The sequence below is a fragment of the Puntigrus tetrazona genome, chromosome 6 (assembly GCF_018831695.1).
Source record: "Puntigrus tetrazona isolate hp1 chromosome 6, ASM1883169v1, whole genome shotgun sequence".
Lineage (NCBI taxonomy): Eukaryota > Metazoa > Chordata > Actinopteri > Cypriniformes > Cyprinidae > Puntigrus > Puntigrus tetrazona.
The window spans coordinates 24,573,132-24,587,806 of NC_056704.1; the positions used below are offsets into that span (position 1 = coordinate 24,573,132).

The following is a 14,675-nucleotide window of genomic DNA, read 5'->3' on the forward strand; positions in this document are numbered from 1 at the left end:
TTTGAACAAAAACAGTGTATCCTTGTGGTGTGGCTGACACAAAACAGCGTACGCTGTGCATTCATTTTGGATTTGGTGCTATGGTTATTGCGGGGAGACACAGAGGAGACAAATTACTGAATAAAGTTTTTATTTTTTTTCTTTGCATACAAAAAGTATTCTCTTGCTTCATAACATTCAGATTGAACCACTGATGGAAGATGCAGTATTCTAAAGATGTGTTTCATAATTTTCTGGACGTTGACAGTGTCACAAGCCTCTCGGTTTTCATCCAAAATATCTTAAATTGTGTACCGAAGAGATACAAAGCTATCACAGGTTTGAAACGACATGAGGGTAAGCGATTAATGACAAAATGTTCATTTTGAGTAACCCTTTAACTTACATGTGGTTGTTATTGCCATTATCTAGCTATATGTGCATTTATGTATTGAATAATTCAGTCAGCTGTGAATACAAAAAAATATGAATCATTAGTTTTATTTCATCTTTTGGTGACAAGCCGACTGTAAACAAGGGGATAATGCCAAACTGGTTTGACTTTAAATGGATTGTCTCTTTTTAATGCAAAAATATGGCATAATGTTCTAAAGTCTGTCAAATTTATGGCCATGAATGAATGACATTTAACTTTTTTCCTGATTTTGTCCGCTTGCATTTTTTTTATATGAATTACATATCACAAAATCAGAAAAGCTATTCTCGGAAACATTCTTGATATCGCAACACCTGAATTTATTCATTTCTCAATCGTCTTAACTTGATTTCATTTTCATTATGCACCAGATTTCCCATGTCTTATTTTAGACCTCCCCAAAATGGAGGGTTCAGGAATTTCTTGCTCTCATAAACGGTTTAGTGTAGGCTATAAGTCATCAAAACAAATGGTTTACTGGCTGCAGAATGATGTAATCTCTTCTTCCTGTCGCATAGGCTAATCGCGTAACCCGTGACTTGGGGGAAAAAAACCCCCAAAGGAATAATTCTGATTGCACAGCTCAGTTTAAACTACTTTTAAACTCAACTTTCATTAAATTCATTACATAATTTTGTGGTTTCCTTTCTTTATCTGTCTTGCATTGGTGAGAAAACATGCATCGAAACCGTAAACATCACCTGACAACTACCTGCGTGACGTCAGCCCCAACGCGTGCTGATAGGTGCTTCCAAAATGGGCGTCTTTAACGTCGTCTACACGTCCAAGGTTCCTCAAAAAAAAGTTCCTCAAAGGTTGCACATACAGTCGGTCAGCGCTGGAGATTGAACCAACATCGCAGAGTGCGAGAAATAGTAAGACAAAGTCAGTGGTTTATTTCAAAACTCGTCTTGTAATATCGTTTTGGGTTTGTGTTTTCGCTGTTAGCCGATTGTACACGTGCCGTTACCATGGTATTCAAAGTGATCTTAAGATCGACGTTTCTTAAAGGAGTAGTTCCCTTAAAAACTACAATTTCCTCTCATTTATGTTATGTGGACCGGGTATAATTTTATTTTTTCCGAGCAACACAAAAAGGATTTTATACAATAAAAATTAACTGAAAATTAAAAAATTTACTTTCTGCCTACTGTAATATGTAACGACGACATTTTTAGCACTGGACGATTAGCTTGTCTCCAGATATTTACTTTTTTCTGCGTTTTTTTTTTATTTATTAATTGGTTTTGATTCAGAATGTTTCGTAAAATAAGTGTTAATGTGCAGTTTTTGTTGTATCTCTTTTCTCTCTATTTTTATATGTAGCCTATATATTGGGCTATATTAGCCATCGGCCTCCCTGCACACTAGATATCAGCATTGGAAATAAAAAATATTAGTCAATCACTAATAAAAATGTTGATGCATTTTATTTCAGCACGTCAAAATGGAATCCATTTCGACTGACCAGAATACACAGCCCACCCCTCAGCTGCTCTCAATGGGAGAAAAGGATAGTAAAAGGCTGCTGGAGGTGTATGTAAAGCGAAGTCTCAGTCTTAACGATGGATCGCAATGTCCTCTGAGGCATGAGCAAAGATCACGCAAATGGGTTGCCCTCACAGAGCGCAAGCCTAGAAGTCGTAAACATTCCAGCGACACATCTCTGAACTTGACTTCACAAGCCTCCGTCTCAGATGAAGACATTAGATACGAGCCTGTCTCTGAACCACCAATGGATAAAAAGGAGACGCCGTCTGAGAAGAAACACAAAAAGTGGAGAGTTAAAGGGAGTCTGCGCCGCAACGATGGCTCTAATGCATCACAAAAGTCCAACAGCAAACCCAAGAAGAAGTTTCTACTTTTGGGCAAGGAGGAAGGTGGGAGAAGCACTGATGCTTTATCCCCACAAACAAGTACAGCTACTGATGGAAATATGCATTTAAATGTGCAAGAAAATTTGGAGAATTCCTCAATGGAAAAGAAGGACAGAGAAGGCAAGAAGACAAAGAAACCAACTGTATGGAAGAGTTTCTTGAACTGGTTTTCCAAAGGAAACAGTGAAAAGGAGCAAGATCATCAGAGAACCGAAGAACAGCTCCCTCTTTCCCATCCCTCAACACCCCAAATCTCTTGTTTGCCTTTAGCTGACACCCTATCAAAGAGCGATGTCAACCTGCGCCGTTCAAAATCTTCAAAAAAGAAATCGTTGCACAGGAGATCATTAAAATGGAGACGGAATGAAGATACCGCCACTGAAAGATGTATGTATCTCTTTATCTGTATAATGTATGTTCTTTGTATTAGTTTGAAGTTTTGTTAGAAGGGAAGAAGATTTTAATAAAGTTTTATTTTTTAACAGCTGTTGGGACAGTGGGGCCCACTAACTCATACTATGAGAAAATGTCAGAGGAACTGGAGAAAATTGTTCATGAAGTGAAAGACAGTCCAACCGATGACAGTGCCACTCAAATAACAGACCAGGATGGTGGTGTAAATGGTGAGTGTTATTACAATAGACTATTTGAATGATGCAAAAGAGGTGGGTTAAATATTGCCCACAGAACAACACAAACCAGTATAAAGTATTCAGATGCTTGCGTGTCAGTGTATGAATTACAATAAAACAACATATCTTCCCTTCTGCTTCCTCAAATATCCTTTTGCATTCTGCAAATTCTCACACAAAGTCTTCAGAAGTCTTTGAATACAGCACACAGACATCCTTAAAAGTTTGCCAGACATTATCAAAATAATGTGTCATTGTAGAGAAAAGCGTAAAATGATTCCAAAATGTATCCTTGATGTTTCAAAAAAGAAACCCGGTATACAGGTTTCGAAGGATGAGTAAATAGACATTAGCCTCAGGTTGTTGTGATTTTCTTGTTGCTCAAAGCACAAATAATATATTTTCTAATATTTGCTCATTTTTTCCATTCTGTTTCTCAAACTAGTCTCGCAAGAAGAGGTTATCAGGAAAATCATAGAACATATAAAACAGCAAGGAGACTTAATAAATATCAAGGTAAGCGTGTCTCATTCCTTCTGAAATCATTAAATATTACTAGGTCAAGTGTTGCTGTTTTTTCCAGTGTGTTATTTAAAGGATATCCACCAATTTTCTTTAGATCGCTAATGTTTTCTGATATCCTCCTCTCTCCCACAGCTGAAAGAGAACAGCACCGTAACCGCTTTTCTGAATGGAATCACCTATAGATCCTTCCAGCAAATGGCAGATCAGTACGTGCAGTCAGAAGTTCCCAGTAATAAAACCCAGCCGCCTGTCGTAGCACCAGAGCTGGTGAAGTTTGCCTTCACTCTGGATTTCACAGCCAGAGTTGCTAATCTACACCGCCAAGCCACAGGCCAAATCATGGGCTTCGGGAACCAGTATCTCCAAGAGCGCTTCACTCACATGAGCGAAAACCATCCGCATCTCTTTGATATTAAAGCGGAGGATTGGAAAACACAGAACTCTGAACAAGAATTCATTAGTTTGTAGAAGCATGAGCTTCTAGTTGACACAGTTTTACTGTCGGATTTACCTTTGAAATGTAGCAATGCAAAACAAGCCACAGAAGGATTTTAAAATAGTTTTTCGTTTCAATTTGCACAATAACACACCAGAAAGAACTGGGATGGTAATATCAGAAAACATTACTGTGAAATGTTATGTAGTTTTACGTCATAAAAACCCTGAATGAAGTTTAGATTAGTAATGTATTTGCACATTAATGTTTTATATACATTTTTCTGTCCATAAATTATAACTACAATTTATAAGCTTTACACGCTAAACATAAATATTTTAGATATGTTCCAACTGTATATGCAGGCATATGCAGAATGTTTAATAATAAATATGAAATACATTGAATAAACACATTTTGTCAAGTGCTGTTTATGATTTCCTTATAAAATTTAATTATTTAACAAAATATGTCTTTTATTTATTTGTATACATAATAATTATAATTTAAATGTACCAAATAATCAATTATGGTATTAAAAACAATAATAAAAAAAAATTGATTATGAATTACAAATATATAATGCTATTTTCATTGCTCTGTTTGATCCATCCTTAATTTAATTAATTTTCTTAACAGACAATATGCACACTCTCAATCCAACCTGTAATAATGCATTTATTAAATTATAACAATCTTGCATACATATTTTCACTAAATTCCTACTATTTTGTGCCACTATTTTTTATCAGATTTAGTGTTTTAATGATTTTTATATAGCTTTGTTTTAGTCATTTTAGTTCATTCTCATGGCAACACATTATATTTACTTTATTTTTCATTGTATTTAATCATTATTAGTCATAATCATTACCATTATCACAGTCACTCAGTCTTCTTCTTGTATATCCATGTCAGACATAACAGGGGAAGTGAGATTCTCATCTACTTCTGTGCCTAGTAATAAACTTCCCTCACAATCTAGACGGTCCTTCTGAAGCTGTAGTGCTTCAGGATGGCTGTCCATTTCTAACTCTAGGTTGAGCCACAGGAGGAAGGCTGAAGATTGGGACTCTGCATCTGCAAGGATGTCAGCTGTATTTCTGTGAAAACTGCCGGATCCGGTGAGCTGGAAGCAGAGGAGAGATCGCCGTCTAGACCAGAGAGGCTGAGTCTGGCTCCTGCGCTCCGGCTGCTTCTTCGAGGTTGAAGTGGAGAGACACCGCAGAAAACGCAAAGCCAGAGAAAGTAAAGGAAAAGAGGACCAAGGAAGGAAAGTAAAAGGAAGAGATGGGAAAAAGGACCAGGGTGAGAGAAACAGAGCAAGCGTTGGGTGCAGTGTTGGAATTTGCAAAAGCAGGAATCTGGTAAAACACAGGAACATCTAGTAATGGTAATAAGTTCAAAATCTACAATGCATTCACACTGTAATGTCACATAATGAAAGTTAAATGGGTTGCTAATGTCATTTCATGTTGTTTGAAAGATCAATCATGGGTGCAAAACTTTGCTCTACTTGTTTTACCTGTTCAGCAACAGTCCTCTCAAGTGCGCAAAGACTAACCGCAGATATGTGATCACTTCATGTTTGAATTCCCTGCCTGCATTCAGTACCTGGTGGGGAATTTCCTTCACCCAGCACAACAATCTGTTAGGTATCCAAACATACATAAAACATTAATGACGGGAGCTGCTTACATAGTTTTCTTTGCATTTCATGCTCTGATAAGATACACAGAAATGAGAAAGCAACATATTTAGACCAAAGATCTGACCTATGGATGAATGAGAAGACAGCTGAAGCAGGCAGAGTGTATGGCAGTAGGGTGTAGGATATGAGACGACACGGCAGGATGTTATTATGAAAGGTCCAGATTCCAAACCTCTCAGCTAAGTTACAAAGAAGAGCTGAAGAAAAAGATTTCATTTTAGTGCATCTTTACATACAGCGCAAACATGAAATCAATGCATGAAATCAATTAGTGTTGCTTTTGATTAAATTAATGCATACCTGATGAATAAAAATATATATTTCTTAAACGTTTTGCTTTGATATTTTTAACATACAGCACTGATACTGCATTTTGAGTGTGACTTCACTGATTAAATGTTTTTCAGGGCTGTATATCAATAGACTGTTTGTCCTACTTATTTCAGTCATGAACAACTTGTCCCTCAAAAACATTTGCCTGACATGATCTTTGGGTGTTGCAGGTGAGATATAAGGGGCATAATGAGGATAAGAGTGATGGAGGGCTGCCCGTTGGCCCTCATAAAGCTCTAATGCTCTGATTTTCCCCACAAACACCAGTAAAAGCTGAGAGTCTAACTAAAGCTGGAAGTGCATTGAATCCTCGTGTACAATATCAGGGCTCCTCACCTCTTTGTATCCATGCTGGCAGACTGATATACAGTAACTGCTCCAGTGAGTTCAGGGTCCAGGGTAAATCCTCAAGCCCATGATAGCACTCCTCTGGTAAGTCTTCTTCATTTATCTTATTTTCTCTGACTTCTAGTGTTCTCTTCATCTTTACGTTCTCGAGTGCGTTAGATCACCAGAATCCACAACAGATCCAGCTCCGGACGCCACATCTGTCAGCAAATATCTGTTTTGTCTGGTAACAGAACAAATTCAACAAATGTTACTATTCCACAAGCAACAGCAATGGAAAATTACTGCTTCACAACAACATCCCATGATGGTAAAAATCCTTGAAATTATATCTTTGTATTATATCTTTGTAGCAAGTGGATTACAAGCATGCCGTTTATTATAAAGACCAACAAAACTCAAATATTCACAACTTAAAGGGACAGTTCACCCCAAAACAAAAATGGCAATTATTAACTCCCCCTAAATTTGTTGTGATTTTAAGTGACTTTCATTCTTCTTTTGAACAAATCAACCAATTGTTGACAACCACTGACTTCAAAATTTATTTTCTGTGTTGTATAGAAAATACATTCTTATTAGGGACAAGTTGTGTTTTTGGTTTTTAGGTAAACTATTATCCCTCAATTTAACACCTGTTTAGGTCCCCCTCCTTTATTTAAACCTGTAAATCTGATTATTACACACAATATTACAATTTTACAGAACTATAAACATTTTTTTCAATCATGCTGATTACAGTTGTAGACAATGGGGTCCTCCAAAATATTTACTCTTTATGTTTTTCATATAAACTACCAGATAATCTCAGTTAACCTCAGAAAAAGTTGGGAACATACCAAATGTGTAAAATTTACTTACGCAACAGTTCATAACATCCTTCACATCCAGGGAAAGGGAGGACAGCAGAAACTCTACAGAAAGCCTGTTTTTTTCCTGAGCAGTGAATTAAGCTCAAGCTTATTATAGAGAGAGACTGTCAGCAGACAGTCAGCATGACAAGGAATTGCCGGTTTATGCTATTTTGCCACCTGGACCTATTTTTATACACCAGACTAATGATTGATGGCTGCAATAACTCAATTGACTTCTAACCAACACACGCTCAGAGGCTTTTGCCAGGCACTCATTGTGTTTTCTCTAAGCAACATGTCTTATTTTAGAAAAGTCTCTGTGACCGTCCTCCAAAGGCTTTGATATATTTTCTTATCCCAATTTAATAATGGTTTTCTTCATTGTTCTGACATGACAATTAGCTCAAAAAATACAAGCAAAAAAACATGTTGAACTCAGAACATTTTTTTTTGTGTTGAGATCTTTTTAACTTTGATCTATGAGGAAAAACAATATATAAATATATACTTTAAAAAACGTATGCAGACAAATGATCATAAGGCAGCCTTAAACACAAATGTTTTCTTTTTTTATTGTATTTTTTACAGGTACAAAAGAAAGATTAATCAAAGAGGCCAAAGCCCATGTCTTCATCAGACTCCTCAGATTCTTCCTTCTTCTCTTCCTTTTTCTCTTCCGCTGAAAAGCAAACATGCAAATGTGAAATCACACTTCAAAAAGCTTCCTGGACATTTCTGATTTCAACCACAAATTACATTATCAGTGTACCAGATCGGACTGTCTGCATTTAAACTTTGGACTGCTGCAATTTAGCTTGAGGGAAGAAGACAGGAATGCTACTATCTAATCAGTTCCATTACGAACCACTTAAGTGTGTAATGTGTGACGTTTAGCTACTAATGAAAAATAAGATCACAAACACAAGGAAACGGATCCGAAAGGGACATTTATGCTAACATTTATGTATGACGCTTTAGTCATACATAAATGTAGGTTATTCTAACCTACATCAGATTAGAATTAATAAATAATTCTTTGTACATGAACAAACTGATGTCAGTACTAGACATTTAGTTTTTTTTGGTTTTAACAAACGGTTTCAGCGTTAATAATTTCAGTTTCAGTTCTCTATAAAATCCTTGGTAGCAGGTTAATTAAACTACCCACCTGCAGGTGCTTCACCAGCAGGAGCGGCACCACCGCCACCAGCAGCCGAAGCAGCAGAAACCGCCACCGCACCACCCGCTGGAACGGAGGCTAACTTAGAGAGGCCTGTGGCAAAATGAAACAACAAAGTGAGACTTTTGAATAAATTACATTATGTAGGTCAAACAGCAAATGCAAAGCAACATTACCGGCATTCATGACTTCATTGATGTCTTTGCCATTCAGTTCACTGATGACCTGTTGAGTAACAGAGATCAAATTATTTGGGGAATTTGCTGCATTATGTGACAATCCATCTCAATGATAAGAACAAGGAAACAAGGGCAACAGCACTGCTGCATTAAAAACACCCTCGCATTAGCATTAACTAGTTTTGATGCACGTCTAGTGTTATATTTGCACATAAATTAAAACTTTAAAACAGTTACAATGCAGATGACTGTTGAAACACTATCAGTCTTGTGAAAATGGTCCACATGGGTCAAATTAAACAATGTTAAGAAGTTATATTATAATTATAAAACACTTCTATCGGGGTAAAGATTTAAACACTGGTTTATTTGGACCTTGTTAAGACGCTCATCATCGGCCTCGATTCCAACACTCCCAAGGATGTTCTTGATGTCTTTGGAGGATGGGTTGCTGTTGCCACCCAGAACAGCCAACAGGTAAGCGGCCACGTAACGCATTCTAGAAAAGTTTCAAATATTGCAATTGATTAGGGGTTTGTTTATAGTTATCTTTTATTCATATGATCTAAAAATATAATTGACCACATATACATACATATTTTTTTTTCCCATATTTGAATACTGAACTTTATTTTAATATAATATTTTAATATATATATAAAATGTAGCTCCAATAGATTAAAACAAAAACATCTAAATTGTGAATGAAATATTTGGTCCCACAACGGCTACTATAATTTGGAAAGCATGGTATTAAATTACAAATAAAACACTTCTGATATAGCGTAACCCAATTTAACAATTAAACTCGTCGATTAACTGCTATACTGTGCCAGAGATGGAAAGAAAGCTTTAAATTCAGAGGTTTATTAGGACTGAACCTCACGAGTGAACTGTCAAGTAGCTGACTTGGTTTATCAAGCCGTGTCACGCGCGATTTGTTTAACGTTACAAAACATTTAAAAGCTAATTACAATAAACGGAACGTTTTCCAACCCTTAACGACTTAAGTTATTAATTTTAATTACATGCTGCCATTTGTTTTAAATCCGGAGCGCAAGGAAACAAAATGGAGTATGGCTGTATCACTTGACAAGCATGTGCTTACGGAGGGGGAAATACGCTAGAGTTTTAATCACAAACACTACCTAAACACACTTTCGACATATTAAGGACAAATCAAAGCAAGATTTAGGGTTAAAATGTCAATAATAACATACTTTAAGTCTGCGAAAGACACGAAACGTCGGTCACGCTGCAATTTCCGGAAAAGAGAGGGTAATGAGAGGGAAACAGCTGAAGAATGCAGCCAGTATGCGATGATCTGATTGGCTGCATGGTGCGCCCTGTCAAAATGGCTAACGTTCATTGGCTACTATTTTTTCCTTGTTTATGGCGTGCTGTCAATGCTGTGAGTGAGTGTGACAGATATGGTAGCGTGAATCAATATACGGGTACATTTTGATTGGTATTAGGCATTTGTTCCTCTATGATGGCGTTTTCACTTAAAAAAAAGTGTAATATATTTTATGTCAAACTAGATTGTTTAATAAATGCAATTAGATATACATTTAACAATTGTGGTTTGTTAAACGTCTCTATTTTTATTTAAATGTTTTAATCCCCTCCACTTTAGCTAACAGCTACACATTCAGCCAGAGAGATGAACAACGAAATCTTATAAATCCCAAAAAAATGTCAAAATGAAACAAAAAAAAGGTATGATTTGGTACGATTTCTATTAGTCTTTTGCTGCATTTCATGACCTTCATGACCCCAGTAAGTTCTGAGTGCGATAACAACATTATTATTATTATTAATATTAATTGGGCTACAGCACTACTTATTTTCCTTCACTGTCTTTTATTCTAGTAGAGACAAAAAAAAGAGGCATGACATATCTCCATATGCTGATGTAAAGAACCCTCTTTTCATGTACACACAGTATTTCTCTTGTAAAGATAATTCTTGACGTTACATCATTGCCAAATATTAGAAAAGCGCCTAAGTAAGTAAAACAAACAGTTCCAGACATGACCACATTAAAAGAATACAAAATGAATAGACATAGAAGCTCTTTATTTGTAACAAAAGCTCACGATGCAATCACAAACACTGACTCAGAATATTAAAGAGACTTTGCAATTGTACAGACAATTAACACAATCTTTTATATTTTACTGAAAGGGTCTTAGATTCGGCTTCAGCTCCATCTTGACGCAGGTAAACGTGAATTACAGAAAAGTCTAGAGCTCCATTAGCTCTTCGTCCTTCTCTTGCGTAAAGAGGTAAGACACAGTTTCAAGAATAAACTCCAAGGTTTTCCTCCAGCTGGTGACATACCAGATCTTATACAGAAATTCTCCAAAGAGCACCAGCAGAAAGAGTACCATGAGGCTCAGGAAGATCCGATCGACGTGATAGAGCACCTTCTCTTTGAATGTGCGTTGCTCCCACGGCACTGAGGCCTGAGCCTCGCTGTATTTGCTGAAATGAAGGAGTGCTTCCTCATCACTGTTTATCTCCTGTGTCTCCATCTCTGGCTGCTCCACAGCTCCGTCACCTTCTGCCATCCTGCTTAACGCTCCTCAAAAAGCAAGACCTTTGGAAATTGCTTTTGTAATGAAATTTCCAACTTGTGGAGACAGGCCTCTTCTTTTGTTGGTCTTCCCTGGGCACAGCTGAAGAATAAAGCCTGAAGTAATTAAACTGGCAGCAGCTTAATTAGTTTTCAGTCTCTTTTTAATACCTGAAGTTTGAGAAGATACAAAGGAGGCCTTATTTAAATGATTTGAATGAAACTAATTAATAAACTGTAGCCATTTTAATTGAGTTGGTTAATTTCCATTGTCCTCGTCAAGGCTGCTGTGTGTGTCTGACTGAATATGGCAGGCTGATTATGAACTCGCACCTCACTAAGGAGATCACTGGGACTTAGTGACACTCAGCACTTTTCAAAATCCTACAGTAACAGATGGCAAATAATTACAATAGTGCTACACGATTCTGACAAAGGCATCTAACGTGGCTTTATTTCTTTTTACAGCAAAATTCCATGTTATTTAATTTATTCTGTAATTTTATTTATATTTTATTCTGTATTTGGGACATTTACAGTCACTGGAATTTAAGTGTTACCTTCCATCTGAGAATGAATAAAGCAATTTGTACGCAAGTCTGTGCATTTACAAATGCACTTGCAAAATATTTATGCAATATATGAGTATATTACTCAGTACATGCAGAATTTGTTGAAGTGACAATCTTCAGTTTATGATATACTGACTGTTCTAACATGGTCTTCATCTTTAAACATTAGATAATTTGTTAATATATTCAGTACTTTAAAATGTAATTAATTACAATGTAGCTATCCTGAAACATGTTTCCTTTTATTACTAACAGCTAAAATAATGAAGCCCATATAAAAGGAAACATTACCTAAAGTAAGATTTTATTCAATTAAAACAGCCTTATTCGAGGCATTTCAATATTAAAAACTTTAATAATGTTCTAATTAGTGTTACAAAAAACAGGACTGAAACGATGACTGCTAAAATTAGTTCAATTAATATTATGAACAAACTCAAAACTACATTATGTAAAATAATATCGGGAATATCATTATCTAGCATAATGACAAAATTTTTGTTTTAAGATTGTCAAGATTAAAAGTGAAGGTTTTATTCAATTTGACTGAGCTCCAAAGTCAACAAATGCACTCCATTTTGCATCATGCAGCAGCAAAAAAACCCTCAAGGAAACACTACAAGCTGTTTTAGATGTTTTTTAATTTTTTCTGCATAAAAATGCACAGAATGTGACAGTTGATTTGCTTCACATGGGCTTTGCAGGAGCTCTGGGTGCAGCACCCTGCAAAAAAAAAAAAAAAAAAAAAGAACAAAGAAAATGCTGAGATGCGCATTAAACACCAAGTAACAAAATACAGTACATGCACTTTAAACCCAACTAATAATTCTACTCTTCCCTGAAAACACAATTTGATTGTACTTACACTAGGCCTGAAGCGGGGAGGTGGTGTTCGGTCCTTGCGGGCCTCCCGGGATCTGTTTCTCACCACCTTGCTGTGGATGGCACAGCTAACACAGTAATGCAGCTTCACATACAGCTTGGGCAATACGTATGCTACACAGGAGGAGGAACAGAGATATGAAAAGTAGAATTAAAGCCTACGCAGAACAGCAAGCATTAGGATTTTGACAACGTTATGGCAGTTGAAGCAGTCACTTACAGTCAAATACACTAGCTTCTGAGATGTCCCTCACAGCGGCGGCCTCCACAATGTTCCTGATGACAAACTTCTTGATGGCCTTGTCCTTGGGAACACAGCGGGCACAGTTGGTGCAGCGGATGGGCTGGACATGACCACGGCCCTTCTTTGCACGTCCGTTGTTCCTTCTCTTCTTAGTCTGTCAATTAAAATTGGAAACATTTCATCGTTAGGACAATTCAATTAACATCAAAAGCCTCCTGCCCAATATATTTACATGCAGTTTCCAGTTGTTCATAAGCAATATAAAAGGTTCATTGTATACATTTGATTACTGTACAATGCATTTTCCTTGAAAGCCACACTTGTGCTAAAATAATAGTAAGTTTATTGATCAGAAATTCAAACACTTAATGTTAAAAAGTAAATGTGAGCCCTGTATGCGGACAAATTCTGAGGGAAAAGAAAAAAAAAAAAATTACAAATTGCGAACTACCAAAAATAAGAAAATGTGGAGATTTTAGAAAAAGAAAATTAAGGTTTGTATTGGTTTCCATATTAATGTAAATCGTAGAATTGCTTAAATATATATATATATTTTTCTCTACGGGAACCCATTTTAAAATACCCATTTATAGGTTTATTTTATTTAATAATTCATTCACGTAGAGCCCTATTTAATTTAATGTTTAAATAAATAAATATATATATATATATATATATATATATATATATATATATATATATATATTTCCTGAAATTTTCAGGTGATTCTCGACCATAGAAACAATCCATAATCTTACATTTCCAAAGAACAGACACGTAAAAAAAATTATATTCCACGAATCAAAATAAACAAATCTAACAAAATAAAAAAATCTCCCTGTAAAGAACTATTACGTGTTTATTACACTAGAAGACAAGTTAGATGCCGCATCAATCTTCACGTCAGCTTAGTTTACACTCGAGCACCGCGACAGGCGGCAGCGTCTACACATATAAACTAAATCACGAAAATAATACAACGATATACATAATACATCAGTACACTGAAGAACTAATGGCACTATTAAGCATTTAAGTGGAGGTATTTTACATTATATACAGGCCTGTCCATGCCGCGTGCTACAGCGGAGGGAGCACATGCTAGCCATCTTTACAGACATCTCGCTAAAACGGCCTAATAATCGGATACATTGGCCCCCTTTTTTAATAAAATCAAATACGTTACTAACTATACTTTGTGATCACGCGGTTTTCTTGAGTGTAGAAAACAGACTTCATGTACTAAAACACATTCACGAATCAATCGCGAAGGCTCGCAACTCACCATCTTAAACGGGAGGCAGGAAAGAGGACCGGAAAAGGCAAACCGGAAATAAAATCTTTCTCAGCTACATAACAAAAGCCAAATGAACAGGAAAAGTCTGATTTAATGTATTACAAAAGTATATGTATAAACGTTTAATGGAGGTAAATAATATATATGTACAGTTTAAATATATATTACTATATGATACGGAGGCTAATTAATTCATAATAGGGAACTAGTTTATCGCGGAAGGATATCAAAGTTGATGGCGAAGGCAGCGTAAAAGTCCGTGTAATAAATGTTAAAAACGACAAAGACTTAACGACATTAATTATGATTACACAAATTTACGATTATTATTATTATTCAAAATGCTAGTAGGATCAATTAGGCAGAAGCCCATGGTGGGAGTTTTTATAAAATATTTAAACACAATATTTCATTAGGTTATATGTAATAAAAACAATAAAATGCTTTTCAAACCCATTTCACAAAAAAATCTAAATGTAGAGCAAATATAAACTGTGCTTTAAATTATTACAAATAATGCAATAATGAACTTTATTAATATGTAAGGGCCAAAAAGAATCTTGATTTGGTCATTTCTAGACGAATTGTCTTCAGAATAAAAATCACAATTGA

At 35.9% G+C, this 14,675-nt stretch overlaps 4 protein-coding genes across 5 annotated transcripts; 1 reads left to right on the plus strand and 3 right to left on the minus strand.

Annotated features, from left to right (window-relative positions):
* Positions 1-1,081: 1,081 nt before the first annotated feature.
* On the plus strand, positions 1,082-4,309 carry LOC122346416. Of its 2 annotated transcripts, none has more exons than XM_043241020.1 (5): positions 1,082-1,290; positions 1,854-2,679; positions 2,778-2,915; positions 3,370-3,440; positions 3,582-4,309. In XM_043241020.1, the coding sequence occupies exons 2-5, from the start codon at positions 1,863-1,865 to the stop codon at positions 3,915-3,917; spliced, it is 1,362 nt and encodes a 453-aa protein (XP_043096955.1). In that variant the 5' UTR covers positions 1,082-1,290; positions 1,854-1,862; the 3' UTR covers positions 3,918-4,309. The 2 variants fall into 2 exon arrangements, with proteins under 2 accessions (XP_043096955.1, XP_043096954.1); XM_043241019.1 differs by having other exon boundaries at positions 1,091-1,300.
* A 465-nt stretch (positions 4,310-4,774) lies between these two features.
* On the minus strand, positions 4,775-6,413 carry LOC122347459. The gene is made up of 4 exons (XM_043242760.1): positions 6,266-6,413; positions 5,661-5,793; positions 5,411-5,533; positions 4,775-5,249 (listed from the first exon to the last, which is right to left on the minus strand). The coding sequence occupies exons 1-4, from the start codon at positions 6,411-6,413 to the stop codon at positions 4,775-4,777; spliced, it is 879 nt and encodes a 292-aa protein (XP_043098695.1).
* Positions 6,414-7,678: 1,265 nt separating this feature from the next.
* rplp2 (ribosomal protein, large P2) lies at positions 7,679-9,854 on the minus strand. Its single transcript, XM_043242761.1, has 5 exons — positions 9,711-9,854; positions 8,866-8,989; positions 8,488-8,536; positions 8,300-8,404; positions 7,679-7,810 (listed from the first exon to the last, which is right to left on the minus strand). Exons 2-5 carry the CDS (start codon positions 8,986-8,988, stop codon positions 7,734-7,736), a joined length of 354 nt encoding a protein of 117 aa, XP_043098696.1. The 5' UTR covers position 8,989; positions 9,711-9,854; the 3' UTR covers positions 7,679-7,733.
* A 2,410-nt stretch (positions 9,855-12,264) lies between these two features.
* On the minus strand, positions 12,265-14,200 carry rps26l (ribosomal protein S26, like). The gene is made up of 4 exons (XM_043242762.1): positions 14,052-14,200; positions 12,743-12,920; positions 12,506-12,636; positions 12,265-12,363 (listed from the first exon to the last, which is right to left on the minus strand). Exons 1-4 carry the CDS (start codon positions 14,052-14,054, stop codon positions 12,328-12,330), a joined length of 348 nt encoding a protein of 115 aa, XP_043098697.1. The 5' UTR covers positions 14,055-14,200; the 3' UTR covers positions 12,265-12,327.
* Positions 14,201-14,675: the final 475 nt, after the last annotated feature.

Bases quoted from the DNA above. Each gene is read 5' to 3' on its own strand.
- rplp2 (XM_043242761.1), bottom strand. From the start codon at position 8,988: ATGCGTTACGTGGCCGCTTACCTGTTGGCTGTTCTGGGTGGCAACAGC. The intron at 8,537-8,865 runs GTCCAAATAAAC...GTTACTCAACAG, and splicing joins ATGATGAGCGTCTTAACAAG to GTCATCAGTGAACTGAATGG. The intron at 7,811-8,299 runs GTGGGTAGTTTA...TTTGCTTTTCAG, and splicing joins TGCTGGTGAAGCACCTGCAG to CGGAAGAGAAAAAGGAAGAG.
- LOC122346416 (XM_043241020.1), top strand. From the start codon at position 1,863: ATGGAATCCATTTCGACTGACCAGAATACACAGCCCACCCCTCAGCTG. The intron at 2,680-2,777 runs GTATGTATCTCT...ATTTTTTAACAG, and splicing joins AGATACCGCCACTGAAAGAT to CTGTTGGGACAGTGGGGCCC. The intron at 3,441-3,581 runs GTAAGCGTGTCT...TCTCTCCCACAG, and splicing joins GAGACTTAATAAATATCAAG to CTGAAAGAGAACAGCACCGT.
- LOC122347459 (XM_043242760.1), bottom strand. From the start codon at position 6,413: ATGAAGAGAACACTAGAAGTCAGAGAAAATAAGATAAATGAAGAAGAC. The intron at 5,794-6,265 runs GTGAGGAGCCCT...CTTTTTCTTCAG, and splicing joins GCCAGCATGGATACAAAGAG to CTCTTCTTTGTAACTTAGCT. The intron at 5,250-5,410 runs GTAAAACAAGTA...GTGTTTTACCAG, and splicing joins AGAGGACTGTTGCTGAACAG to ATTCCTGCTTTTGCAAATTC.
- rps26l (XM_043242762.1), bottom strand. The intron at 12,637-12,742 runs GTAAGTGACTGC...CCTCCTGTGTAG, and splicing joins AGAAGCTAGTGTATTTGACT to CATACGTATTGCCCAAGCTG. The intron at 12,364-12,505 runs GTAAGTACAATC...TTTTTTTTGCAG, and splicing joins CTCCCCGCTTCAGGCCTAGT to GGTGCTGCACCCAGAGCTCC.